We start from the raw sequence: 22591 nt of genomic DNA, 5'->3' as shown, positions 1-22591 counted from the left end.
AGCCGGAAAGCCCGCCTCTCCGCTGACTGGAAGGCGGAAGCGGGGCCTAAATTGCGGAGACGTCGGAAGGGGAAGAGCGGCGGCGGGTCGGTCTAGCCTGATCTTCAGCGGGGAGCACAATGGGGCGAGGAGGTGGCACCTTTGAGCGCCTTTTAGGTACCGAGGAGGGAAAAGGGGACCTTTGGCCTAACCCTGCCTCAGAGCTTCGGCCTTCATTTTAACGCTCGTTCGGAGCAATGGGGCTGGGTTTCCTTGCTTCGACCTCCCTTTCTTCAGCTCTTGTGTGCAAAACACCTTTCTGTAAATCGCGCCTTCCTTTTCTGGGGTCTTTCGTGGCTCCCGAAAACCAATCAGGACTGTGAAGCATTTTCCCTTTCGGGTCCTTTATCTCTCTTTTCCCCCACCCCCCTCATGTACACCCATATTGATTGTCCTGTATTTATTGGTAGGATCATTGTCCTCGCTCCACCAATTGCCAGGTTGTACTTCAGCGACAAAGAGGTCTACTGGAGTGATTAATAATAAGATATTGCCTAGTGTCATGTGATGGGATTGCAGAATGACAGTATTACTCACTCTCTTTTCCTTTGCGCTTGATCCATTTTATATGTATGGAATGATATAAATGTGTAATGAGAAGAAAAAAAAACCAGTCTCCGTCCTGTATTTGTAATTGTACAATGCTGCTGACCTCATCACTAACCTAGAATCAGGTTCTACAAGGTGACTCTGATTGTACCAGGAAGTAACAGGCTAAGTACTGATGTGTTGCATTAGGACAAATATCAATGGAAAGAAAATCTACATCACCCCCTATCAATAGTTGACAAATTAACTGGTGTTTTTGTGTTAATGGGAAAAAGGCAATGATCAGTTATTCGTTTCCCTTTAAATATAACACTCTATTTGAATTTGGAGTGTTAGAATATGCCACAGTATACCATTCCAAAATATACTTAAATTCCTTCAAGAAATTGATAACATGACAGGGAAGGAGAAATTAAAGGCGAGCGGGTGATATGCAGAAAGTTTAAATATGTACAAAAGCAGTTACATGTAACTAGGACTTATTCTACATAAATGTGAAAAAGTATCAAAGTTTATGACAAAAGGAAGTTTGGAGAAAGAATTGGAAAGAAAAGGAAGTGAAGAGGTTATGATCTAAACATGTTGATGGAGATGCTAGAGTGGCCTAATTAAAGAAGTCTATTGGGGGACAATAAAAATGAAGTAATTACAGGAAATATAAGATAACCGAGCAAATGATAAATGGTATGGTTGGAGGAGCAAACGTTTATAGCTAGAGTTAGATTCGACAGCCAAGTTTTGCTGAGAAAAACTCTGTATAAATGCTTGCTAATAGCATACAGTAAATATCTGTAATACTTGTAATTGTTTGTGATCTGAAGTTCTCATTCATCTCTAATAATTCTCATCAGAAGAAAAATCCTTTTGTCCATCAATTCTCTAATAGTGACTATAAATTTTAATTTGTGCTTGAATGACTTATCTTATTATCTTGCAGATAAGGCTACAAGTCAGCTTCTGCTGGAAACAGACTGGGAATCTATTCTACAGATCTGTGATATGATCCGTCAGGGAGATACCCAGTACGTGCTGAACTCTACCATCTTATGATTTCCCCTATTTTTATGCACTTTATTGACAAAAGAAGCATTCTTTCATTACAATTAAACTTTAATCAAAGTATGAGTGGCAAGAAACATGCTGCTAACACAGGTATTTGAATCTATGTTGATCCATTTTTCTAAAGCCAGAATTTCTCGTATTGGCTACAGACTTTGTTGTTCTAAAGACTTTGTTGTTCTATAGACACTCTTAGGCCATTCAAACAAACCATCAGCTAGCACAGCGCTACATAGTGTGAGATTTCTGTATAACTCACCAAATCCTTGGCAGTCTCTAGATTGTTGATAAATTGTAAATTTTAATATCAAAAAGAAAATAATACATAAGAAAGAATCATGTCAATGATAGTGCAGTGTTAATCTTAATATTAGTTTTAATATTATAATTTCATTTTTTTCTTGGGCCTTGCTCATTTCTAAAGTATGGATTTCAGGATGCTATTCAAAGCTGAAGGCAGCCATCACTCAAAAAAAAAAAAAGATTGGTTGCTACCCTCCAGATATCATGGACTTCAGCTCCCATCAATGCTCCCATTTCTCAGCCTGTTTTTGGCCTGTTTTTTGGACCATTTATTGGCCCAGATTTTGGCCTGGTTTGGGCCCAGTTTCAGCTGGCAGAGTGCTGCAAAAGGCCATGGAGGATGAAAATGAGGCACAGGGGGCCCGCATGCAGCCCATTTTAGCCACCAGGCACAGCAGGCTGGTCCCTTGATATTTCCAGGCTGGCCCCGTGGACCGGATTTAAGCACCCCGCAAGCCAAATCCGGCCCGTTCTAGGAGATAGCCATTTTTTTTTGTCTAGTCATAATATGACTTTTTTGGAGTCTTGACATACACACAGTCTCCTTCATCAAGTGTTAGCATTTTGTAGGTGATTATATTATGTTTCATAAGAGAAAAAATGTTCTCTGGCTTCAGTGTTTCTTGCACCTTTCATTAGACTGAACTACTTCTCCTTCTTCCCCTATGATTTCCCAGGGCTAAGTATGCTGTGGGTGCAATTAAGAAAAAAGTCAATGACAAGAATCCTCATGTGGCGCTCTATGCACTAGAGGTAAGCAGAAGTATAATCAGTCTCCCAGGTGACTAGAGAGGTGTTCCTCGTTTGGACCTGGGTGGTATGCATTGTACAGGAGATCCAAACTATTTTTGGGGAAGTCTCCTAACTTTATTTGGGAACCAACTTTTGTATATTTTTGATGCAGGTTTTGGAATCTGTAGTAAAGAATTGTGGTCAAACAGTCCATGATGAGGTGGCTAACAAGCAGACCATGGAGGAATTGAAGGAATTGTTCAAGGTAATAGCACTTAGGCCGTTTTTCTTTACAGTAAGCTAAACTACAGAAAAGCCTTATATTAGAGTCAGGTAGAATAGATTGACTTTGCTGTTCTTTTTCCCCCTGAAGCTTTGTATTAATATTACATGACAAAAAACTATCTTATATGACCTTTTTAAAAAAGTAAACAACACAGAAAAAATGCCAAAGTCCTAAAGTTTTATTTAAAAAAAAATCTGTTTAGACATTAAAAACTGTAATGACCTTATTCAAGTGTAGCATGTTTATGCATTTATATATACATATACCACCTCTAACATATTTCAATTACCTTGAAATAGTTTTAGAGCACAATCATTTCCACGTCTGCACATGTATTTGTATAGCAAAGATTTCACCCTGAGTAGTTGTGCATACTTCTATCAATGTATGATGCTTTCATTGCTTGAATACACTATTGGATTGTTTTCTTCCTTATTATCATCACATTTTCTAATGCGTGGATTTTATCTACTAGTATGCCAAATGAAACTTAAACTTTCTGTGCTTTCACTGTATCTCTGGAAAAAAAAACTCAATGACAAGAAAAATAAATGTTGGATAACAGTGCAGGTCTTGTACTCTGATTTGCTAGTTCTTAAAAATATATAGATTTAATAAGTATATAGTATACACAAGTGGAGTAATGTTCCTGTAGCTAAGTGGTGGAACAAATCTTTTTCCTAGAAGAACATTCCAAATTCAAATCCCGGTTTCTTTTGCACTATAGAGTAACATGACTTCTCCCACAAGGTCCATTGTTATTGTTGCTCTCTTAACCCTAACCCTATCCATTTTAGATCTAGTCCTCATGATCTTCCTGCCTTACAGTATTTCAGCCTCATTCCATCAATGATTCTTGATGGAGCAATATACTATTGTGCAAAGTGAGAATGTGCTTGACTGCATCTTCAGTAATCCTAGTGTTCAGGGAAGAGTATTTTTCTACAGGAGCCTTTCTGTACCTTTGGTTTTTTTTTAGCTTGTTGCAGCAGGAAGAGCCTTACACGATTTTATGTTTGTGAGGTAAGAACAGTCGTTTGTGTACCAAAACACCTCTTAAAATTAGATATAAATGTCTTCAGCGAGAATACATTTTTAGGAAGAAATTGTTTTGGGTCCCTAGTCATATTGTACACATTTATAAGCAATGACTAAAGAAGGGGAACAGTTGGCTTTAGCTTTTGCTGCTCTGAGGGATGATGCATTGTGTATCAGTATCATAACTCAAACAATGGAAGATTGCGAGCTCAGTTCTGCTGGCTACACAAGTGCCTGATCTTGACCCTTCCTATTATCTGCAGAGACAAGTTGAAGCAAATGTTCGCAACAAGATCCTGTACCTGGTCCAAGCATGGGCCCATGCCTTCCGCAATGAGCCCAAATACAAGGTGGTCCAAGATACCTACCAGATCATGAAGGTAGAAGGTAAGGAAAGCCAAGTAGCCTTCCACTGTGGTATTAAGGCCATTTGTGTGGGTAATATGTCTGCAGCTGGGAATTTGGAGAAAAATCAGAACTTTCCATTTATTTATCAAATTTATATGGCCTGAAAACCACCTCATAAATTTACTGACACTACTGAAGTGCTGGTGGCAATTGCTCAGTGAGTTTCAAATACTGTTCATAGTTATTTCACTTCTTGGGCTTATCTCAGTCTTCTAATTCTGGAGCCATCAGATAAATCGGCTTTCAAATTCTGTAATTCTAATCCCTTCTGACTCCACAATTCTGGACATAGTGAGAATCAAAAATCCCTTTGCCCTTGTTCATTGTCACACTGACATTCATGGGATTTACTGGTCAAGTGATTATCTGGAAAGATTCTGAAGAGTTCTTGCAAATAAATCATGCCCCGTAGCTCCCGATCTTTGAAGGGTAAAAAAAGAGACTTTGGGACTTTGCTCACGTGAGGCAGAGCATAGGGAAACATGGAGACAGTTGCTCGTATCCATCGTGTAGTCCTCAGTCCAAGATCCAGGGCCCAAGGTTTGGCATGCAAATGGCATGACAGTGTTAATTTACCTACAGGTCATGTTTTTCCAGAATTCAAAGAAAGTGATGCGATGTTCGCCGCAGAAAGGGTAAGTATCCCAGCTGGGAAAGTGGCTCACCATATTGGGGGAAATAGTTTTGACTTTTCTGTAGTAATTACATCTTGAATGTGTAGCATATATTTGTTTTGTCTCTGGTTCGATACTGTTTCTAATGCTGAGAATTTGGGATGAATCAATCACTAGCATAAGAGCTGGTTGAGGCAGGTGGTAAAACACAGCCTCTCCTTTTTCTTTCTTTTTTTTTGCTGTCCATATATTAGGGATTTTCCTAATTCCTTTCTTCATTCATTACTTTACATCTGAGAGTGATTTGTGATTGCAGTTATATTCAGACAGATGGCTAACCTTTTTTCAGCTTGCAAGTCAACAAAAAGCTTAGTTCACACTGAGCTTTTACTGACCATTAACGACACGTTATATCACTGGATGCATTTCCTTTATCTGTAATGCATTCTAGCATAGCAGTACTTTTGGAAAACTGCACATTGAGGATCAAGGCAAGGTGTTATAATGGCCTTTTTTTTGGTACTCATAACTGCTGTGCTTCTGTGCGATTAGGCTCCTGATTGGGTGGATGCAGAAGAATGCCACCGGTGCCGTGTTCAGTTTGGGGTGGTGACTCGCAAGGTGAGTACTACTGCATCCTCTGATCCTGGGATCCTATGCTAAATGTGACGCAGGGGGTTTGTTAGAGATACTGGGAGAGAAGGGGGCATTGGCGTTTATGTTTTCCTGCTATATGTTTATCTTGGATAATCCTGATTGTACTGGTATGTTCACAGCATCATTGTCGGGCCTGTGGGCAGATCTTTTGTGGAAAATGCTCATCCAAATATTCCACCATCCCCAAGTTTGGCATAGAGAAGGAAGTACGAGTATGTGAGCCTTGCTATGAACATCTCAACAAGTAAGAGCTTAGCTGTGGAAGAGGCTACTATATTGAGATTCTGAAAACAATAGCTGTCTGGGCACCTCTGCTTTCTGTTTGTGTGGATTCTGCAGTGTGGGATTTATAAAAATGGCCTATCTTCTATCCTACAGAAAGCTGTTTCTGGGGAAATTGCTAGTTGGTTCTTTGCAGATTATAGTTTAGTTGTCGCTGGGCCCCTCTGTTTCCTTTTCCCCATTCAGTTTAGCAAGAGGGTAGTTCAGCAGCAGTCATGACTTTGTCCTTTCTATCCATATAGGAAGGGAGAAGGAAAAGGATCTACTAACACAGAACTTCCTCCGGAATACCTGACCAGCCCTCTTTCACAACAGTCCCAGGTTAGTCCATGCCTGTTTTAGCTCTCTACTCATCTTTAATTTAATTCGTCAGTTCCACATAGTAGGTACAGTGATTGCTGTTTATTCTGCCCATAGCTGCCCCCAAAGCGTGATGAAACTGCCCTGCAGGAGGAGGAAGAGCTACAGCTGGCAATTGCACTTTCCCAGTCTGAAGCAGAGGAAAAGGAAAGGATGGTTTGTGTATTGATCATGATTCTTACAAGTTGTCATAACTTTCATTAGTCATAACTAATCTTCCTATGAAATTCCTCATGCTTGGTTGCTTTGTGCTATTTGCAGAATTTATTTAGCAACTCAGGCTTCTTCCTGTGACAGCCTGTTGTCCAGTTATGAGAAATTTGTGCTAATGTCACTCTTGTCTCTAAGCCAATGGAAGCCCCTTAATTTCCAGATAGAAGTCTTTCCGATATTCTCTCTCACCTAATCTTCTGTTCACAAATTATCCAAAAATTGAATTCCTCAAGCCTTTTCAAACTGTGTGGTATTCAGAACATTATAATGTCATATTTCGTTTTCTGACATCTAGTTATCACAGGTGTACTGTATTTTAATGAAATACCCTCATATATAAGATACTGTAGTTCTGGCCGTCAAAAGGATGCTCAACACTTCCTCATAAAATTGTAATAATCCAGATTTCAAAGGAGAAACATGATTTGGAGTGTGCAGGGACACTTTTTACATGTTGATAACTCCTTAAAAATGTGGTGTCTTCCTAGACTTTTGTGCAATCCCAGGTTTGATCTAAGAGAGTACCAAACTGTGGTCTGAATTATCTTTTCCCTCCTCTCACTCCTTACACAGTGCTACTCTTTTCTGTACCACATCTCTCATGCTGATAGACAGCAAAACTTAATTAAAGGTGGTAGTCTTATATCCTTTTACTTTTCCTCTGCAGAGACAGAAAAGCACATACTCTACCTACCCCAAGGCTGAACCCACACCAATCACCTCTTCAGCACCCCCAGGCGGTACCCTCTATTCCTCTCCTGTGGTAAGAACGCAGCCTTTGGCAGAGAAGAGCCAGCAGAGAAAGCTTTTGGAGCCCTACAGGCTAAATACTTTTTAATTGTTTTAATTGGTTTATTGTATGGGAGTCAGTCAGGTTTGTGAGATGGGCAGCTATATAAATCTGATCAGTCAATCCCAGGAATCAGTTTCAGAGCTTTCAGTGACTCTTACGCCACTTCATTTCTCATTTACCATGACAATTCAGTAGTATCTTGATCAGGCTAATGAAGGATATTTGGAGGATGTTTTTGTTCTCATCTGCCTTGCCTGAGCAGCTGATTTGCAATCTATTCTCAAGCATTTGATATATATTTCTAAAGGATAATTAGATTGTGGGATATTTTCATGATGTTAACCTTACTAAGAGTAAACCAAAAAATATGTCTTTTTCAGAATTCCTCTGCACCTCTAGCTGAGGACATTGATCCTGAGGTGAGACTCCAACCTTTCTAAGCTAATGAGCTGATCTAAATGATATCTGACGATAATTTGCTGGTTTGAATAATGTACTGACAATAAGTTGCTTTCCTTTCTCGATATTTCTTGGCAGTTGGCTCGATACCTGAATCGCAACTTTTGGGAAAAGAAGCAGGAGGAAGTGCGCAAGAGCCCCACCCCTTCAGCCCCACTGTCTATGGGGGAGCCAGCAACCCAAGCTACTGAAGTCCCACCTGCCCCACTTACTGTTGTGGAGGTAGGAACAAAACCCTTCTGCGTTAGTATGGGGTCACTCTCTAAGCATCACTCAGATTCATCCACATCACTGTACGGTTTGGGGGATATTTATTTATGCACTGGGAGTAGCAGTGCTTTAAGAACGAGTGCTAAGCTTTCTTTTGGGGAGTTGCGAGTTTGTTTCCTTGTGGGTGCATCTATTGCGGTGTGGGGATTATGTGGACCAACAGGTATCGGTAGCCACCTTGTAGAACAAAATTCACTTTTAAAGAAGCCGTGCCAGGATTCTAAGGTGGGGGAAGGCAGAACCTGGGACTTCTGGTCAGCGGTTTCCCATCTCTTCCCCAGCAGCAATATCAGAACGGCGAGACGGATGAGAGCCATGAGCAGTTTCTGAAAGCTCTGCAGAATGCGGTCACCACCTTTGTCAACCGTATGAAGAGCAACCACCTGCGAGGGCGGAGCATTACCAATGATTCGGCAGTTCTTTCTGTCTTCCAGTCCATCAACAGCATGCACCCCCAGCTCTTGGAGCTACTGAACCAATTGGATGAGCGTCGCTGTATGTTATCAGAAGCTGTGTCCCTGGTTTGATTGAAAATAGATTTAGGGTTCCCTCACCCCCCGTTGAATCTTAGCAACCTAAGTGACTGCTGCTACTTTTGGATTGGTGCGGGGTTAAAACAACCCGGTGCTTCCCAATCCTTCTGACGGTTTTGCTTCTGCTTTTCTCTTTAAGAGACTTGGGGAGGTGTGACTAGAGAGTTGGGGCAGTGATGAGACTCCAGCCTTGTCCTTCTTTTCCACAGTATATTATGAGGGACTTCAAGATAAACTTGCCCAGATCCGGGATGCACGTGGAGCCTTAAATGCCCTGAGAGAAGAGCACAGAGAAAAGCTGCGCCGAGCTGCAGAGGAGGCAGAGCGTCAACGTCAGATCCAGCTAGCTCAAAAACTGGAGATCATGCGGCAGAAGAAGCAGGTGAGGCTTGGGCCGCGATGTCCCATGCTTGTTTGGAGCAAGCATTCATCTGCTATCTGAAAACATAATGACCACAGAGCCTAACATATCCTTTGCTGTTCCAATCTTTAGGAATATTTGGAGATGCAACGGCAGTTAGCCATCCAGCGCCTTCAAGAGCAGGAAAAGGAACGCCAGTTACGGTTGGAGCAACAGAAGCAAACAATCCAGATGAGGGCACAAATGCCTGCTTTCTCCTTGCCATATGCGCAGGTATTTGAGTGGAAGAAGACTGGAGAGGCCAAGAATTCCTTTTTGCGCTTCCCTTCCCTGCCTGTAAAGCTTACAGGAACTAATCTTGCTTTCTGTGTGTAGCTGCAGGCCATGCCTCCTGCCAGCGGAGTGATCTACCAACCATCAGGACCCACAAGCTTCCCGGGCACCTTCAGCCCAGCCAGCTCTGTGGAGGGCTCACCCATGCACACTGTCTACATGAGCCAGTCCACCCAGGGCAGTACAGGACCCTACACTGCGATGCCTGTGGCAGGAGCAGGTAACGGAAATAGAAGAAAGAAAAGGAGCGGGTGTGGATTTAGCCCAGCCCTTCACTGATAAGACTACAAAGCTCAGCTCAGGATGATCGTCACCTCTTGTATGTGTGTTTCAGACCCCAGCATGGTGAGCACCTACATGTACACCACAGGCAATAATAATGCACAACCAGCTCCACAGGGACAGGCAGCGCCCACAACAAATCCTGCTTATTCTTCCTATCAGCCCACACCTACGCAGGGCTACCAGGTATGCTTAATTTTGAATTACGCCCCCACCCCTTCACCCGAAGTCAGAAGACCAGTTCCTAGTGTTCTATTGGTTGGGTGAAGACTATAAGCCAGTGTAGTGCATTAACTCTGGGAGTTAACTGGGAAAATTCAGATTCAGATCCCTGTTTAGACATGAAGATCATGGTGTGCTCCAAGGCTGGTCAAGTTCTCAGTTTAATTAAGGGGGATTTCTTGGCAGGATTAAATAAGGTTGAGATCCACATATTTTCTCTTCACTTACATGTGGAAAAAGCAGGTATTCCCAGCTTTCTAGAAGCAAAAGGCATCATATTTTGATTGTATGTTGAAGCTCATCTAGATTTTCTTTGTAAGTTTCTGGGTATCAAAATTTTCTGCTCAAAAGTTGCTATGTAGGGGGCATCTTGTTCCAGCTATCTTCTTTACCTTGCAGAATGCAGCTGCCCCTTCCCAAACGCAGACAATGCCTGCCATGACACAAGCGGCTCCCCAGTCTGGGGGTACTATGGGTTACATGGGCAGTCAGTCAGTGTCAATGGGATACCAGCCCTACAATATGCAGGTGAGGAAGTTGTTTCAATCACTGTGCTGTTTCCTTTGCTGAATACCATAAACAAGAAGGTTATCAACAGGAAGATTTATAGGGATTGTGTAATTATGTTAAGAAAATTCATTTCTAAAGCCCAAGTGGCTGCATTTCAAGAAGGGCCACTTGTTCTGGTGCAAAATTTGACACCCTCTCTCTCTCTCTCTCTCTCTCTTTTTTTTTTTTTTTTTGCTAGAACCTTATGCCAACTCTCCCTGGCCAGGAATCTGGCCTGAGTAGTCTGCCACCCCAGCAGCCTTACCTGTCAGGACAACAGCCTATGTATCAACAGGTAAGTCTTTGACCAAATTTTCAGTGTATTTTCTCCTCCCCTTTCCAACATACTAATGAATTCCTTGACTTTATTAGCATTAAGATGGTGACTCTACCAACCCTTGGGCTAAGGGAGCAAGTGCTGTTAATTCTTTTCCATAGGAATTTAACTGGAAGAAATGCTGTCTTTTTTTCTATGCTCGCTTTCATTTATCTTTTGCAGATGGCACCCTCCGGAGGGCCTCCACAACAACAGCCTCCTCCCCAGCAGACACCTCCCCATGTGCAGCAAGTACAAGGGGGAAGTGGAGAGGCTCAGCTTATTTCTTTTGACTAATCTTTTGGGTTACAAGGCAAGGGAGGGATGGGTTTCTAAAACATTGTAAAGCTATCATTTCTTGGTCACTGCTGTACTTGCTACACCATTGCTGTTCCTTTGTGCTGTTCCTACAATGGGGAGAGAGGAGAGGAGAGTTGAGCCCTTGGTGTTGGGTAATTTCCCACTGTCTGCATTTTTCCATCTCACCTGTCTAAAATGCTGCTAGGATCAAGAATCTGTAACACCCTATATGCTGCTACTCAGCTGTGGAGAGATAGTGGCCCACAGCCCAACTCACCTAGCTTTTCATTAGTTGGATAGCAGAGCTTAGTTCTCAAGCAGTCACTGGTATGTAGATCATTCAAGAAACTGTTCTCTTGTGGGGAAAATAGCATTTAAGCATGCTCGAGTCAGAATTTATGAGATCCAGTGTATGGCATCGCCCTGAGCCCGTATTCTCTCTCTGTCTCAGTGGTCACATCTAGCCAAACAAGTGACCTTCACTTTCCCCAGCACATTCTACTTCTTTCCTCACTAATTTTTGATATTTCTCCACCACTTCCTTCCATGTCTTCTGAGAAAACCCCTATCTTGAACACAGCCTATCCCAATCAGTATGTTTTTTAAGTCTTCACCCCATCCAACATATCCATTACAACTTAGAAGATTTGTGTCTCATACTTAGTGGCTGGTGTAGACAGAATGGAATCAGTGACAATAAAAATAAGTATTTAAAACTTTCCAGTCTCTGCTTCTGTGACAGCCCTGTGCTGGTGTTTTAGTCTTTGCATAAATGTGCATTCTACCAAATATGTCACTGGGTTGTGATTATTGAGGTGCTCCCTCAAGATATGCTGTGTTCCAGGACTCAGGGAATTTTCACATATTTACCAACTGAAGAATTTGTAGAACTATCTAGCTTTATATTCAAAAGTTTTGTATCCAAACACAAGGGCCAGGAAGGTGCAGAGTCCTGCACAAAACCTTCCACTGGCCCACCAGGCCAATTGGAACCTGCAGTTTTCTGACCTTCAGAGGCTTCTTTTCATTTCCAGTTGGAGAAACATGACTTTCATGCTCTTAACATCTTGGACGATCTTCAGCCTGCATCAGCAATAATTCACCTAGGAAAGGGAGCGTTGTTTTGAGAACATGTCTTCAACAATACTAAGCAGACTTGAGTCCTTGATGAGTTCATAAAATTGGATTCCCTATGTTTGGTTTTCTATTCCATGATATTCCAGGACGTTCAGCATCTTATCCATTGTCTTTGGTATATTTCTGTTGAAAAGCTGCATTGATCTCTAAAGTAATAGCAATAAAAGCCTTGGCAGTTAGGCCTTAACCTAACTGCACACACTTTTGTGACCGCAATATGGTCTGCCTATCTGTTTCATGCATCTTATGATCTAAACATAGGTTGTCCTGAAAAGAATAATTCCTCAATCAATTTTTGATGGGAGTTATATAATTCCTAAAACACACTTAGAAAGGTTTTTTTTTTCCAATTCAGTGATATTTAGTACTTCTGTGACAGGTCTTGTATTTTGAATGCTACCATTACTATGAGAAAGTCAAAAAAATTCCTTCAGCCAATTTCATGTGATCTTGACAGTAATACAGAAGTGGTTTGCCATTGCCTTTCTCAACTTTCCAGTGTAGCCTACAGCTTTAATCAATCCAAGTGCTAACTAGGTCCAACCTTCCGTTTTTTTCAAAGTCAGGGTTAGCTCCATACTGTCGCAACAAAGAATCATTAGGTGAAACTAAGAAAATGTTCTGTTCTGGAAAATAATTCGGTTTTTTTATTTTTTTTTAATGCTGCAATGAATGGACAGTGTCCATTAGTGCAATATTCTTACAAATCCCAACATATCAGTATATTAAAGAAGAGGATATAAGGCAAAACTAATATTTATTTTTGTACCAGGTTGGTGATTAGATAATAAAATTCCCCTGTTTTTTTTTCCTTTGGTCTTCACCCAAAAAGTGTTTTGTGTACGAAACAGAAACCTTTCTACACAACTTTTTTATCAATATGTGCCAACAAGTACAGTACAGTAACTCAAATGCAATGTTTCCTGAAATAACCCTTTGTTCCAAGAAGACTGAAATTGACGTGTGGAAAAAAACTGCAAAAAAAAACCTGCTATAAGATGAACCGCAGGTAAAGTGCTTGTCCACTTTCTCAAGGTCCTGTAATGGGTTTACTGCTGAAGAAATAAAATATAATAAAAATAACATTTCCATCGACTTCACTATCTGATCTATTGACAGCACTCCCTCGGGCAAAATTTTAAATTAGTCCTCCCTTGCGGAGCTGTTAAGAAGCTCACACAGTAAATCGTAAATTATAGTCTTCCAACCAGGGGTCTCCAACCTTGGCCACTTTAAGACTGGGAGTTGAAGTCCACAAGTCTTAAAATTGGCCAAGGTTGGGGACCCCTGCTTGTAAACCCTACACGGAGCCTCATTCATCCCCCCGCGCACTGAAACCCCAGCTTGGAGGTTTTTTCCGCTTAAGCCTCCGAATTGCGAAATATTCTTTAGTTGCAAATATTCGTTTCACTTTGTTCCCCGAGCGTCGCAATGGCAGCCGGGTAACAGAGTTTGGCACTGTGAAAAACGGACTTCCTGTTCCCATAGTTTTCATTTCTAACATGGTACGCTAGACGGGCCATTTGAATCGTCACATCCGCTTTACCATCGAGATGCAAGGCTGTATAATGCTCTGTACATCACAGAGAGTCGAACTCGGCGGAGATTGGACGTTTCGTTTAACCATAGAGAGATGCTCGGAGGGAGCGTCCCCGGCGCCCTTTGCGGTGTGCACGCTGCAGAAAGAGGGGGACCGTCGGTGTTTCCTTCCTGCCGCCTTTTGGAGCCGCCGGTATGGCCATGTTTCCCGCGGCCGGACTCGGTACCGCTCTCCGCCTGTTGCTGCGGTACGTAGGCCTGGGCGACCGATGTCCCAAACGAAGGGAAAGCGGGTGGGGACGAACTAGAGGCCTGAACGGCCAAATAAAGGTCATACGCCTGCCCCGCTTCTGCAGACTGAGCCCTTGCTTGGTGGCGCGCGTATAATTGCAAGTGGGGCAGCGGAGATTTCTTTAGCTCCCTTTTAAACAAGCCCTTTCAATGTGTGGAGAGAAAATTTACTTTTTGATAAGTCCCGAAGCATCCCTGAAAGATCGGCTCTGGTTATCCCCAACTTGCTATGGGGGAAGAACCTGATGATGGGTGGACTCCTGTAAGCTGGGGTGAGGTCTGAACCAGCAACTTCGTAACTTAGGGCTCTGGCCGTTAGAGAATGGAAGCATCCAGGTAACATCCATAAATAAGTTCTAATAGATCATATAGTACTTGTTGCTATTACTGCAAAAAAAATGCTGATTTAAAGCAGGCCTATTTTATCTGAGGAATCTCTTATCCTGAATAAAAATGCACGTTAAAAATAAATTTATCCACATTAATCTCCAATTATTAAAAACAAACTGTCCTTTGTCATGTTGAAGCATGCTAGCAAAGCAGATTAAGTTTTGTTAAAAAAAATTTTTTTAAATTATGCAAAATTGAAACATTAGACCCAGCTTAACTTTTGATAGGCTGTTTTAAATTACTTGAACTGCTTCTTTTGCCATATGAAAACTAGTCATTATAAAGCTCCTACCATGACATATTTCAGGCTATTGAACATATTTCTGAAACGACTATTCAGAATATTCCACTATTTCTGAAACGACTATTTCTAAAATGGAATTTGTCAAATTTTGCTAATAAAATGGCCGGGGAAGATTGGTGCATATGCACCAATCCATTCTGTTGTTCTCCCCCAGCCATCTTGGTTGGTCTTGCCTTGTTATCCCTCCTTTCTTCATCTGTTCAACAGATATTTTTCATTTGCATGTACCTGTGTGTTGGGAAACGTGAATGATAACTATTGTTATCTGATTTTCTACAGGCAGCATCGATCACAAGCTTGTGCTATCCGGATGCTGAAGACTACATGTTCAAAGTGTAGTGAAGTCTTAGCAAGTCCACATATGGATGATGCCCCAAAAGAATATTCACCCAAAATTCAGCAGCTGGTTCAGGACATTGCTAACCTGACTCTTCTGGAGATCTCTGACCTCAATGAGTTGCTAAAGGTACCATTTTTACATTGGAAACTGGGTGATCAAAGATTAAAAAGTTGTAGTAGATGCTTCCTGTTGTTTGTAACTTCTTTTTCCTTATAGAGATGGATTGGGTTATAATCTCTGCTTCAGTATTACAGGTGATGTAAAAGATGGATAAAAAGATGTTTTCTATATTTACAGAAAACTCTCAAGATCCAAGATATTGGACTTATGCCAATGGCCGGGATGATGCCAGCAACACAGTTGGCAGCACCGGTAAGCAATCAGCCTTATATCTTGTCATTTACCTGAATCAAATGGTAATTGCTTTTGGACAAGGGTCTGAATGTATCTGGTCAACAAATATACATTGTTCTTGAAGAGATAGGTATGAAACTTGCAAGCATGAAGGTAAAAGCTGCAGACAGGCTGCTTTTTTTATTTGGTATTTAAAAGAACTGCTACATGATATAATGAAAATAATAGCACAGTTAGTATTTGTAATGATATGCAAACTGTAATAAACTCCTAAACAATTGGCAGTATAGAATAGGGCAAGAAGATTTATAAAGGATGTTCACTTCTCTATGCAGCTTTGTTTTAGTTAGCTGGATACTTTTCAGTCCTGAGGGTGATCCTAAGTTAAGCGGGATAACACATATTTATTATAATGGACTTAGCAGCCATTTTTTTCAGCTGTCCCTTTTAAATATTACCATATCTCTATTGCTCACTTAATAGTTTCCTACATATTCTTGTATATCATGCTTTTCTATTAAAGCTAAGCTTTGCATAATTAAATATGGAATGGATATCTTTGTGGTGCCCCAATTATTCTGAGATTTACTTCCTGACTAAAAGATTGTCTGGATTTGAGTGAATCAAGTGAAAATATTTCTAAAACTTTAAGAAATCCATCTCAAACTTAACTATTCCAAGTGGTTGCTTAATTTTACTCTAAAGGAGTTCTCAAAACAATCTCCTTTTAGCAGTTCTGGAAATCTGCCAGATTCAGTGGGATATCTATAGTAATTGTGGAGAGATGCCTTTTAGAGACTACTCCATTCTCCCTGCTTCTGCATATTATCCTCATCAAGGTTGTTGTCTGATCTTCTCTCCATTTACTAAACAAAAAGGCACCAGCAGCACTTCTTTTCCTTTTATTTTTTCTTTTACATTTTGAAAATATTTGGACTTTTACTGGGGTGGAATGGTGATAAAAATTTCAAAATGTGAAGATGCAATAAAAATTTGCCAAATATTAGTTTACCCAGGAATATTAAACCTGGATAAAACTATGGACTACAAAGTCTGCAGCATACTTAGCATACATAAGAAGGAGCCCACACTAAGCTCCTGAATGAAATAATTCAGTAGCAATTTTTGGAAATATTTTAACCAGCTCCATAGAGAAGAAAGAAAGAAACGGTCCTTAAAGTAAGGGGATTTTTTCCAGATAAAATAGCGCATAGGACATCAACTTCTCAAAAAGGAAAATATATGTTTGGAATGTCTAGGTTAAGAAATTAAGAAAACAAGCTTTTTCAAGGATGGGGTTTTCTAATTCTATCCTCTCTTTTCTGTGACCTGATTCACGAAGACAAATCAATGAGTTTACTCTGTTTGGGGAAAAAACTTACTTCTTGCTAGTCAAAATTAATTTTTTAGCTCTTGTTGTGATTGGATTTAGGCAGCTTGGTTGCAGAGTGTAAAGTCACTGATCAGGCAAACAAAAAACCAGGATGAGATTTATTTCTTAATGTGGATGGGCAAATATGTTTTATTAGGTTTATCAGTGAAACGTGTATATCAAAGTTCTGGAGGAATGACAAAAGAAACAGAAATAATAAAGACTTGCATTACTTGTTTAAAATATCCATTCCCACTTAGAAATTCAGAGGAATGTACTTGATATACTGTGAGAGAACATTTGATTAAAACAAGTCACAGAAGAATAAATAATAATATTGTTGTCAATACATTCAAATTTTTAAAAAAGAATCCATATACGTTGCTAAGTGAAAAAGGCAAAACACGAACAAGTCATGACCAGGAGGGCCTTTGCACAACTGCAGGTTGTGCACCAGTTATGCCCTTTCCTGGATCAGCAGTCCCTACTCACAGTCACTCACTCCCTGGTCACTTCCCGTCTTGATTATTGCAACGTGCTCTACATAGGGATGCCCTTGAAGAGCATCCAAAGCGCCAGTTGGTGAAAATGCAGCGATCCGCATGGTTTTATGCAGACCCCGGTGTGCACATGTGTCACCTCTCCTGCAGGAGCTGCATTGGTTGCCAATTTGCTTCCAGGTGCAATTCAGGGTGCTGGTTATCACCTTTAAAGCCCTTCATGGCTTGGGACCAGGTTATCTAAGGAAACATCTCTTGTCAATCACATCCACCCAAACCATTAGAGCGAGGAGGCAGGGAATGTTGCAAGTCCCACCTCTGAGGGAGATACACCTGGTGGGACCCAGAAGAAGGGCCTTCTCCATGGTGGCTCCCTGTCTCTGGAATATCATTCCCCCAGAGATTAGGTTGGCCTCCACTCTAACACTCTTCTGAAAGGCACTGAAGACCTGGTTTTGCCAGCGGGCCTGGGGAACCCAGAGAGGGATGGAGCCCATCAAATGGCTAGTGTGATCTGCTGTCATCAGGGAGGGGGATGGGAGTTGGTTTTTGATCTTATGGGTTTTTTTGTTTTGTTTTTGCTTTTCCCAAATTTTGTTCTATTGTACTTTACTAATTTATTTGATTCTTTTTGTTGGTTTTTATTGTTTTTATTTTCATTTTTTTGTTTTAAATATGGTCTTACATTGTGTAAACCGCCTCAAGTCACCATGGGCAAATAGGCGGCAATATAAATTAAATAAATATATATATAAAGTAACTAAGAAAAGATGATGATTAGTCAGCACTTATTTTGGCTCTTATCAGTGAAATGAAGGATGGACAGGATTGCATTATAGGAAATTGGCTATTAACTTTGAATGAGTTTAAATCTATACAATCAGAGAAATTCCATCTTAGGGTATTGGTAGCTAATGGTCTGGGCTGAACATTATACTAGCTTTAAAAATCTTGGAGAATAAGCCATATAACTAGAACAAAGCAAATATTTTCTCTATGTTGAAAAAAATGAACCAGCAAATTATGGACCAGTTAGTCTGAATACAATTCCGATATTTGGGAAGATACATTTTATTGGATAATAGTGTAATGGCACATAGGGATGACCTTTGGGGACATGTACTTTCAAACTTGCAAGATTGATGTCAGCTCTGCAAGATTGTCCAGACAGAAAGTATACCAGCTGAATTAATTTCATGATAAGTGTAAGAAGATGTTAGAAGAAGAGAGCCAATTTGACAGAGTGGGTAAGATAACAGGCTAAAACCTAGACATGAACCCAACTGGGTGACCTTAAAACAGTCACTTTTCTCAGCCCTGGGAAGAAAGCAAGAAGGAAGGTAAGAAGAAGGCAAACTATTTCTAAAAATCTTGCTTAAAAAAATGCAGAGTAATCTAGGCAGTCGACAGAAGTCAAAAGGCACCCAATACACACACAGATGAATCTTACAAATCTGAAGGTAGATTTCCCCCACCCACCCCCACAAATCAACCTTAGAGGCCCAAAAACTAGACAGAATTCCTTCTGAGATATTTGCCATGTCCACATTTGTTCTGCAGGTGAACCTCTCTTATCCAACTGTGCCCTTGGTTGTGGCTCTTTCCTGTTTCTCAAGATCATTCCCACATACCATACATATAATTGACATAATGCTATACTTTGGTTATTTTTATTAAATAAGTTGGATGAAGAACTGAAAATAATGCTTAATACACTTTCAAAAAATACAAAAATAGGGCAGATAGCTAACACCCTAGAAGACAGAAATAAAAATGTCCCCTTTTGATTCTATGATCATTAAGAAGAGATTATTGCACTATTCTGGTACTCTTTTCTATAATGGAAAGCTAAAAAATTCTAAGAAGTCCCCGTGTAGAATTTGAAAATAGTAACCATCAATTTCCTATTTGTGCCTTTAGTAGTGTCAGTTTATAATAACAAACAACAATGTTATAGTTCAGTGCTAGCTTTGGGCCCTCCTCCATCTAAATAAGCCAAATGAAGTGCCAAAATAGTTGGATCCTTCTTTTACTGCTACCTTCTTAGAGACAAAGGGGCAGGCCCTACCTACTGATCGTCAATTTGTTTCTCTTTCCTCTTCATTTACTAGGCAGAAGAAGAAGAGGTTGAAAAAGTAGAAAAGGTCAATTTTACAGTGCGATTGACTGGGTTTAAAGCTGAAGACAAGGTGAAAGTTATCAAAGAAGTAAAGAACCACGTGGAGAACATAAACCTTGTCCAGGTAAAATGATTCTTTCCTATACTTGTTCAGATTTATACTATTGAGATTATACTACAATATGCATTTAATAGAAATATATGTGCTGCTTTTTGGAACCTAAGAGGCCTTAAAGTGGTTTGTGCTAATAATACAAATTTATTAAAACAAGAAAATAAACAAACGGTGAGCAAAGTTAACATTGGATGGACATATGCTTTATGCCTGCTTAAAAAACATCAGTGAAGGGAGCGAGTTATACATCTTGTTCCACAGTTAAGTTTTGACACTAAAAATGCCATACCTTATGCTATTGATTTCCTTGGTGACATAAACTAGTAGAAGCTTTAGTGATTACAGTTGATTTCTTAGCAAGGTCTTGCAGGAAGGCACTTTCCTTCAGATACTGTGGTCCCAAAAGATATCAAGTTTATAGATAGAAATCAACATCTTACATTGTGCCTGAGAATAAATAAAGCTAATCTCAAGAAACGGAGTTAGTATAATATGGTCCATAAGAGGGATAATCTAAAATATGTTCCTTCCTTGAACTGCCTTAGTTCATTTCTAAACTTGATTTCCATAGAACTCTTATTGTAATTTTTTGATGTTGCCAGTTGGGGGCAGAAATTGTAAGATTTGATGGAGAGTTAAAAAGAAAAAAGAAAAAGATTATGTGGAATGAGTAAAAGTAAAATTAGAATCCTCTGATATAGTGGCAACATGTCTGTCGTGAATCATTAACTCAGTGGCATTTATTGAGAAAGCAGGGCTAAAAAAATGGCAGGATGGCAGAAAGGTCACAGCAATGCGAACCTGCACCCCTTGGATGTGAATGTATACAAAGGCACTTGCATTTCAACATCACTTTCCCCTTCCTGCTCTTTTGACCTTGCATGCATCTGCACCCTTCCTCCATACAAATGAAGCTGGTAAAGCTCCAAAGACAATTTCCTCAAATCTTTGAATTCTGTTTACTAAACCCATAATTTAGGAAATATTTCTTTGGGAAAGATTTTGGGGCTGCGCTGTCTCCTCAACTTCAAGAGGTAAGTAGAAAGTATATAGAGACCAAGACTAGTATTAGCTGAGGTTTTCTTTCGAATATTGTGCTATCTTTTTCATTTTCTAATTAGAGCCTCTCTGTCTCGCAGGCAAAGAAGTTGGTGGAATCTCTTCCTCAAGATATCAAAGTAAATGTTCGTAAAGAAGAAGCAGAAAAGATTAAATCGGCTCTAGAGGCAGTTGGAGGCACAGTAGTTGTGGATTAAAGAATCTGCCTACCTGCCAAAGGACTTGAAGCAGAGCGGGGGGGGGAAGGACCCTCTGACTTGTATCAGCCACTCCTGCTGACTGGTGGTGGGGTACTATGCGGTTCCAGGAAAGTTGCACTGCCCCATTTTTTTTTCTGCTGTGCAGTTTCCCATGGGGATGGCTCAGTGTGTAACAATTCTTTAGCACACCTTGCAGTCTGCTATGTGGTTAAAAACCTGTATTCATAACGAATATACATGATGGATAACATCTGTAAAACATGTGTGGCGATCCTTTCTTGCATGTTATTGGATTTTTCCCCATCCAGCAGGTTTCTCAAGTTTGTGTGGGTATTTGGACCGGTGTCCCTTACTGGCAAATTTAATCACTTTGTGGGAGGAGATGGGTGGGATCTTTGGAGATTTTGGGTCATAACTCTAAAATTGTCTTTCCAATAGGAGGTGTAAGTGAAATTGATTCTCTTTTAATAAAGAAGGATAGCAGCTTGGAAATGTTAGCTTTCCCTGTTGTGACTTACTAAATTTAGTAGGGAAAAAAAATTCCCCTCCCTGAAACGTTTCCAAATTTGAGCAAGTTAAACTTAGGTAGGGATAGTATATTCTGCAAGTTCCTTTGTATATCCAATACCAGGGAAGAGGGCTAGACCCACACCTTAGCCCCTGATTGATGTCTGTTCTCTTCTATGGGTGGCCCCTTTCCTCTCCCCTGCCCTTAGTCCCTTTTGGTATGATTTATATCATCACAGCCTACAACTATCTTTTCCTTGGCACTTGCTGGGTCTTGTGACATGGTGGTTTGCTCAACATTGGCTCCCATTTGTAGTTTTAATATAAGTCATTGTTCCGGTCTAAATGAATATTCTTAGTTTGTTTTAGATTGTTCACTCAATGGAACAAGATGTGGTTTTAGTCCAATGTCCATGTAGTATTTTCATTTAAAGCCAAGCTAATGGGAACCCTTGGCAGGCAAGAGATTGCCTAAAGGCAGCTTTTAAGGCACATTGCTAAGACTGATAGTTACAATGCTGCTTTTGCAGCTTTTACTACATTTTCTCCAGCACCTGAGAATTCATAGAGGATTTAAAATATGCAAATTTACATGAGGGTTTAAAGGCAGGAAGAATTTGAGACTTTTTTTTCACTGTCATCTTTTCATGCTTTTCTTGAAGATAGCGTGGTAGTGGCTAATTTTTAGAGTTGGGAAACATGTTTTACTGACCAATAAATTTATTGGGCATTTTCCACTATAGTAATACAATAAACGATGCCAAATATTATACCTCCTCCAAAATGTACCTACACAAATGTATCTTCTGTGCTTACATATCTCAAATATTTTCAAGATTGCTGAAGCCCTGTAAATAATGCAACTATGGAGACCTAGAACGAATTTCAGCAAATGAGCACACTTTTAGTACTTATTCTGTCACAGATATTGCTAGCTAAGGTCTGGGACAATTATTGGAAAGCAGCTAATACATCCTTCAAGACTAGAATGATGATGATGATAAAAGAGTACGGATGGAATGTTTCATCCTAAATATTGTTTTTTTTTCCTGTTGTCTATGATCAAGGCAGTAAGATTACTCAGAACATGTAAAACTATCCATTTTTCTTAATGCATTTGTGGATGCTCTTAAAGCAATTTGGAATGGTGTGCCTTCAGAAGTTATGGGTGGTCCATCACTAAAGGTTTTTAAGAAGAGATTGGACAACCTGTTGTCTGAAATAGTATAGGATCTCCTGCTTGAGAAGGGGGTTGGACTAGACTTCCAAGTTCCTTCCAACTCTTATTCCATTAATTGAGAGAGTGAGCAAGTTTTTTTTTTCTTACATAGAAGATAAAATTATAAATGGCATCCCTGGTTAAATTGAAGAATTAACACCTTGCTACTGGAAAAAAAAATAGAGCA

General features: G+C 40.2%; 2 protein-coding genes across 6 annotated transcripts; both read left to right on the top strand.

Moving 5' to 3' along the window:
- Positions 1 to 13: 13 nt before the first annotated feature.
- HGS (hepatocyte growth factor-regulated tyrosine kinase substrate) lies at positions 14 to 11674 on the top strand. Of its 5 annotated transcripts, none has more exons than XM_026701836.2 (21): positions 14 to 156; positions 1526 to 1610; positions 2628 to 2703; positions 2855 to 2947; positions 4270 to 4393; positions 4997 to 5049; positions 5581 to 5649; positions 5805 to 5929; positions 6210 to 6288; positions 6385 to 6483; positions 7208 to 7303; positions 7714 to 7752; positions 7871 to 8014; positions 8347 to 8557; positions 8805 to 8977; positions 9089 to 9229; positions 9332 to 9509; positions 9624 to 9757; positions 10193 to 10321; positions 10542 to 10637; positions 10842 to 11674. In XM_026701836.2, exons 1-21 carry the CDS (start codon positions 120 to 122, stop codon positions 10953 to 10955), a joined length of 2295 nt encoding a protein of 764 aa, XP_026557621.1. In that variant the 5' UTR covers positions 14 to 119; the 3' UTR covers positions 10956 to 11674. The 5 variants fall into 5 exon arrangements, with proteins under 5 accessions (XP_026557621.1, XP_026557620.1, XP_087779109.1 ...); XM_026701835.2 differs by having other exon boundaries at positions 8344 to 8557; XM_087922983.1 differs by having other exon boundaries at positions 22 to 156; positions 5012 to 5049.
- Positions 11675 to 13645: 1971 nt separating this feature from the next.
- Positions 13646 to 20937, top strand: MRPL12 (mitochondrial ribosomal protein L12). The gene is made up of 5 exons (XM_026701842.2): positions 13646 to 13882; positions 14899 to 15085; positions 15257 to 15331; positions 19297 to 19428; positions 20559 to 20937. The coding sequence occupies exons 1-5, from the start codon at positions 13830 to 13832 to the stop codon at positions 20673 to 20675; spliced, it is 564 nt and encodes a 187-aa protein (XP_026557627.1). The 5' UTR covers positions 13646 to 13829; the 3' UTR covers positions 20676 to 20937.
- Positions 20938 to 22591: the final 1654 nt, after the last annotated feature.

This window comes from Pseudonaja textilis, chromosome 2 (genome assembly GCF_049901715.1).
Source record: "Pseudonaja textilis isolate UNSWEBS1 chromosome 2, rPseTex1.2, whole genome shotgun sequence".
Classification (NCBI taxonomy): Eukaryota; Metazoa; Chordata; class Lepidosauria; order Squamata; family Elapidae; genus Pseudonaja; species Pseudonaja textilis.
Note: the sequence above shows the minus strand (reverse complement) of the source record. Positions and strands in the feature narration are given on the sequence as shown.

Coding starts and splice junctions, on each gene's coding strand:
- HGS (XM_026701835.2), top strand. CDS start 120: ATGGGGCGAGGAGGTGGCACCTTTGAGCGCCTTTTAG. Junction 157..1,525: donor CACCTTTGAGCGCCTTTTAG/GTACCGAGGAGG, acceptor ATTATCTTGCAG/ATAAGGCTACAAGTCAGCTT. Junction 5,930..6,209: donor TGCTATGAACATCTCAACAA/GTAAGAGCTTAG, acceptor CTATCCATATAG/GAAGGGAGAAGGAAAAGGAT.
- MRPL12 (XM_026701842.2), top strand. CDS start 13,830: ATGGCCATGTTTCCCGCGGCCGGACTCGGTACCGCTCTCCGCCTGTTG. Junction 13,883..14,898: donor GCTCTCCGCCTGTTGCTGCG/GTACGTAGGCCT, acceptor GATTTTCTACAG/GCAGCATCGATCACAAGCTT. Junction 15,086..15,256: donor ACCTCAATGAGTTGCTAAAG/GTACCATTTTTA, acceptor CTATATTTACAG/AAAACTCTCAAGATCCAAGA.